Source organism: Neolamprologus brichardi, chromosome 17, assembly GCF_056152115.1.
Source record: "Neolamprologus brichardi isolate AB-2024 chromosome 17, ASM5615211v1, whole genome shotgun sequence".
NCBI classification, from domain to species: domain Eukaryota; kingdom Metazoa; phylum Chordata; class Actinopteri; order Cichliformes; family Cichlidae; genus Neolamprologus; species Neolamprologus brichardi.
This window is the reverse complement of record NC_142120.1, coordinates 27,526,014-27,531,886: the sequence shown is the minus strand read 5'-3', so window position 1 is coordinate 27,531,886 and position 5,873 is coordinate 27,526,014. Positions and strand designations below refer to the sequence as shown.

The window sequence follows — 5,873 nt, the reverse complement described above, 5'->3', positions numbered from 1 at the left end:
TAACCTCATGTATGTCATGTCTTGATGCTGTACCTTAATTTATCAGTTCATTCTAAGCATGTAACAACTTAATAGGTCTAATAAGATTCCAGGCTGATATGTGATTCCTTGTTAAACAGTAAAAAAAAACAAAAAAAACCCACTTGGAAGCTGAATAACCTTCTTTGTATAATGGCTTTTATTTGAAGTGGTTTAAAATACTGTTATGGTGAATCTAGCTGTTTCTTAGGAATTCACAAGTGACAATCACCACAGTGGGATTTTACTGTTACCAGCAGAGGCTATTGCATTTATCACACTGCCCTTGTGGGTACTGAGTTCCTTGAAACGCCCATGGCTGTAACCTTACATAAGTAGCACATTACAAAGTTCCAACTGTCAGGAGGAAACCCAGACTCTAATATTTGTTCTATTGGTTCTAGTTATAACGCCAGTTATGTGCCTGTCCTTTTTTTTTTTTTTACTGTAATATGAATATGACAAACAAATCCCAGATAAGCAACTCCCAGCTTGCCATATGGGAAACGGTCTAGCTTCAGCTTTATTGTGTCCTGCAGTTGGCAGTACATCCACCCTGCTTTCAGGAAAATATAATTAAACAGAGTGAATATCACATTTCCTTCCCATAATGCCCTGGAATGAACACCTTTATCTGCCTCATAAAGAGTGTAAAGTGTGATTGTGTTTGCACCTAGAGGGCATTGAATCAGGGGGAAAAAACACAAAGGTGTCGAGAATCAATTTGACAACACAAAATGTTAAAAGGACAAATGCCAGTTGAACATTTTACTGTCAAATTAAACCCAGTGATGTGCAAAAGAGTTTTTGTGAGGCTGGCAGTCACCTGTGCGGTGCCATGCTTATTATTATTATTACTATTATATTATTATTATCATTGCATTTAGCAACCTATTTTATTTCAAAGTCTGTTATATAGTGGACTTGATGTTTAGTCTGATGGAGTTTACAACAGAGCTGTATATCAAGATTACATGCAGTATGAAGTGATCAGATTTGATTATTATTATTTATTTATTTTTTAATCTTCTGCTTGTGAGAGATTTCTTGCTGGGATTCTGCTTTCACTGAACTTGGATATGTTTAGTGTGTGTATAGTGTGTTGTTTTTCTTTGCATTCTTTTTCCTTTTTCTGTTCTGTTTTTTAGTTTTTGTAGAACAAACTCACATGAATGTCAGTGGCAATCTGCCCTAATGACTTAATATGACACGTGTTTAGGGAAGAGCCACAGCTCGCAAGGATGTGATAAGACCTATGAGAGACCCACAAAAATAAAAAGCTTTTTTCATTTGACCTTGAAGCCTGTTGTACTATATGAATTGTCATGTTAAAATGTATGTTCCCTTGCCCAAGACTATTTTAAAGGCTGTCAATAAAAACTAATTTCACAAGCACCAGTGCTCTCTTAGCACTAAATAAATCCATGAGCTCACCACCACCAACACCAGATGTGTTTTTTCTACTTGAACACTGATGTTTTTTGTTTTGTTTTGTTTTGTTTTGGGGTTGTTCATGGAAGAGGCAGAGTGGTTTGTTTTGGTTGTGGCTGGTTAAGGGAAATACAAGAAAAACAAAGTGGAGAATATCAGTAGCATTTATCTTCTGACAGTAATTTCCCAGCCTTGTCCTTGCATATACTCTCTCTCTCTCTCTCTCTCCCTCTCTCTCTCCCTCTTTGTGATTGGCTGAGGTGGCTGATGACACATCACAGGCAGGGGCGGTTGAACTATAAAGCCTCTGTACTCACTCTCTTCAGATACAGACAATCTCGCTCCATACTGAGCTTTACTGAACAGTAATTTGAGCACCACAAAACCGAAACACCACCCCTACCAGCTCCAACCTGCTGCTATGTGTAAAGGACTAGCATCACTGCCTACCTGCTGCTTGGAAAGGTATATTAAGCTTCTTGCAAACACTGATGTTTGGGGATTTGGATTAGATGATAGAGAACAGCTCTTTTTCTTTATCACTGTACATCTGCATGTGAGCATCTGAGAAGCTAAAATACAATGTAAGTTTTAGGTTGTGCAAATCTAGACGGCTTGTCAATGGGTATGCCATCAAGGTCTTGGTGAAAATGTAAATAACCTGTTTTCTCTTTCTCTTAGGGCCAAGGAGCTGAAGGCAAGGCTGGGAAGTGTTTTGCAGATCCCCAACTGGAATCTATCCTGCTGCAAAATAGGGAAAAATAAGTAAGGCTCACATATACAATATAATACTGCAGGGTGCATTTATTGACATTGTGTGTTTGGTCAAAATTCCAGTTTGAATCTAATTGAAACTAATGCTTCATTTGTTTTCAGGCCAACCCTGGAGGAATGCCTAAGGTGGAAAGAGTCCTTTGAAAAACTTCTTTCCAGCAAATGTAAGTAAAGTCTCAGTTTGTTTCTTTTATTGTTCTGTGCCATTTTCACAAAAAAAAAAAAAGTGCATTCAAATGTGGGTAAATTGTGTGGATGCACACACATACACATTCATCCACTCTGGGTCCATTATGTGCAATGAGTAATCACATTTCCTCTATTTCTGCAGATGGACTGTATGCCTTTACAGCCTTCCTTATGTCTGAGTTCAGCGAGGAGAACATTGCATTCTACTTTGCCTGTGAGGAATACAAACATATCAAGTGTCCTGCCAAGCTAGCTACTAAGGCTAAGAAGATCTATGATGAATTTATCGGCAGCGAAGCTCCCCGGGAGGTAAGTAAATGCCAAATCTCAAAGAAGACGTAGCCATAAGTGGTTAAAAAGAAATTCAACCTAATATCTTGTGTCCTTTTTTTGTAGATTAATATTGACCACGAAACCCGTGACATCACCAAAGCCAATATGCTGGCCCCCACACATTCTTGTTTCGACATGGCCCAGCACAAGATCTACATGCTCATGGCCAAAGACTGCTATCCACGCTTTCTCCGCTCTCCAGCCTACAGAGATCTGGTGTGCCAAGCCAAGCCAAGCACCAAGGCCAGAAATCTGCCCCAACAGGAGAAGAAGGCTTGAAATCTTTCGATGAGCCTAAAAGGGATTTGTTAGCGATCGCCTTAAGATTTGAGAACGGAAGGGAAGTCTGGCACAAGGTGCTTCATCGTGAAGCGTGTGCTAATACTGGTACAGATGCTGAGTGCTACATGAGAGCAGCTGTGGATGGGCCTATAGCGTAGTAGCCATCACTTTGAAGATGGCAACAGAATGGAAAAAAAAGGAAAATGGAGGAAAGCTGAAGGCTGATGCCTGAAAATGGACTGCTGTCGATACAGCTAGAGTTTGGAAAGCAAAGTAAAGAAAGAGTTCTACTAAACAGACTGAGTGACAATCAAGCAAGAGGCCAGCACATTTGGAAAATGCACTTTTCTTAGCCATTAGGCAAACTTTTGTAGTTGTGACGTGCAATGTCTGTCAAACTTGTTCACTGTATGTATTTGTATGGGCATGTGTGGTCCTTTATGATTTTTATGTATTTACCTGTATGTATATATTGCATTTTTAATCGAATATGGAAAATAATGTGCAGTTTAATTTATACTATAATATTTATATGACTGTTTTTTTTTCTACATACCAAATAAATTAAATTATTTGAAAAACTGTGACTATTTCTTAAATGTGTTTTTCTTACTGAACAAAATCATGGTTTAAAATTACTTCTATAAGATTATTTATATTCAAATTATATTTGCTAAACAACAGCACGATGGGAAAAAATATCACCCATTGTAAAAGCTGATGGGTACTTTAAGTGTCTTATTTAGTCTAGTGACATAGACGAAGCATCAAATGTCAATATGTGGTCAGGCAGAGTTTGCTCATAGTTGTGCAAATACCCAGAGTATGGATGTTTAATCATTCATATTATCTGGTGTAGAGGTAACAATGATATATTTGCCCTCTGTCATGACGAACTCTGCAGCTAATGTTGTGCACAACTGTTATTCACCTAGGAAACTGCTCTGCTCTAAAATGTATCATAAAGAACTCAGACAATGACAGCACCCCCCTGCTTCTAGCTTTTGTCCCATAGTGTGTAAATGGGAAGGAGCTTTCTAGCAAATAGGAAGCTCAAGAGATGATGACAGCATTAACGCAACAGCAGGAGCTGTAAAAGTTTATTATTACCATAGACACTGTTTGCTCCCAACATCAACATCAGGAAATAAATGACAACGAAGCTGCTACCAGTTTAGAGCGCAACCACTGCTGCCTGTTAACCAAATAAACAGAAACCGCAGGAAAAAGAGCTGCAATGCCATCCAGAGTCTGCAGTAGTTAGGTAATAATGACTCTGGTTATGATGGTGGTTATATAATTTGTTCTCATTAAAATGATAAATACTGTCGTTATGATTGCTTTGGTATGGTCCACTGTACAAAATGTGTCTGAATGTCTAGTTTGTGTATTCATATGTCATCAGTGCAGAGTGGAGCCATAATTAGGTGGACAACAGCTGGTCCACAGACCTGATCCATATGAATATAGCATAATGCCGCCCCCTTCTCCATAGTAATCCTTTGACATTTCTATCTAGCTCTAAGCATAGCAATGACCATCTGTAAAACTGGTTAGGGGGGTTTGTACGTTTTGGCATGTTGTGAACAGTGCAGTGGACATCCAGAATTATATCTTCAGTTATCAAGGCAGAAATAAGCTTGAATTAATGCCCTTAGTTGAAAATACCCCAAAACAACATTTGTATGAATATAATATGTAAGGATATACATATTAGTAAGAAACTAAGTACATTTTATTTATATGGTGCACTTAAAGCCAAAGTGTTTTAGAAACCCATTTATTCTATTTTGTTTTATTAGAAAAGATTTGATGGACCTTCACTAGCAGGATTCAAAGTAATCGGTTTACCTCTGCATCATTAACAAGCTTATCTTTTTAGGCTACATATAGCTTTTATTGATATTATATAAAATATATATATATATATAAAAACAACTGGTTGATGTATAAGACTAATCAAATAAGCTTCTTTGAAAGCAAAGATGGATATTGGTTTTAATTTTTGGTTTGAAGTTACGAGGAATTATGCTAATATTATAGAGAAACCATTGTTGTTTCCTGATTTCTTAGTTTTATGCACATTTGTCACACATGTGTTTCAGATCATTCAATAATATTTTGTAAAAGATTAAGCAAGCAAGCAAGACAAATACAGTTTTAATATGCCGATCTTGTTTATTAAGGAAAAAGATATCTAAACTTATCTGGCCCTGTGTGAGAAAAGTAATGGCTTAATATGTTCAACTGCTCTGAAAGTAATCGCTAACGCCTTGTTAAATTGTGAATGATCTGTGACTGCCCAGATTTTTTGGCGAGTTCAGTTCACTAGCCTTAATCAGGCCTGATTACTGCCAGACCTGTTGAATCAAGAAATCAGTTGTGAAGTAGGCTAAAATATCTCAAAAAGCAACATAACATGCCATCATCTAAAGTGACAGATGGGAAACAAAATTTCTTTATCAGTCAAGAAAGTGTTACAAAGCTATTTCTAAGGCTCTGAGATTCTAGTGAACAACAAGTCATTATCTACCAACGGGGGAAAGAGGAAAACCTTCCTATGAGTGGCAAGCCTACCAAAAGTTATTCCAAGACTGGATCATCTGGAGATCACAAAAAAAATACCTCAGAAAAACTTCCAAAGAACCTCGGGCTTTACTTGCCTCAGTTAAGACCAGTGTTCATGAATCCACCACAAGAAAGAGACTGGGCAAAAATGTTCCAAGTTCCAAGGTGAAAGCCACTGTTGACCAAAAAGAACACAAAGCCTCGTCTCACGAGAGCCTCTCAAGCCTCCGCCAAAAGAACATTCTGAGAAGACAAAAGCTGAACTTTTTTGGAAGTTT

The 5,873-nt window shown here is 37.7% G+C and overlaps 1 protein-coding gene across 1 annotated transcript; it reads left to right on the top strand.

Moving 5' to 3' along the window:
- Positions 1-1,785: 1,785 nt before the first annotated feature.
- rgs16 (regulator of G protein signaling 16) lies at positions 1,786-3,602 on the top strand. The gene is made up of 5 exons (XM_006797819.3): positions 1,786-1,914; positions 2,131-2,214; positions 2,326-2,387; positions 2,555-2,721; positions 2,809-3,602. Exons 1-5 carry the CDS (start codon positions 1,871-1,873, stop codon positions 3,022-3,024), a joined length of 573 nt encoding a protein of 190 aa, XP_006797882.1. The 5' UTR covers positions 1,786-1,870; the 3' UTR covers positions 3,025-3,602.
- Positions 3,603-5,873: the final 2,271 nt, after the last annotated feature.

Excerpts from the sequence above, each read along its gene's own strand:
- rgs16 (XM_006797819.3), top strand. The coding sequence starts at position 1,871 with ATGTGTAAAGGACTAGCATCACTGCCTACCTGCTGCTTGGAAAG. Across the intron at positions 1,915-2,130 it reads CCTACCTGCTGCTTGGAAAG|GGCCAAGGAGCTGAAGGCAA; the intron begins GTATATTAAGCT and ends TCTTTCTCTTAG. Across the intron at positions 2,215-2,325 it reads TGCAAAATAGGGAAAAATAA|GCCAACCCTGGAGGAATGCC; the intron begins GTAAGGCTCACA and ends ATTTGTTTTCAG.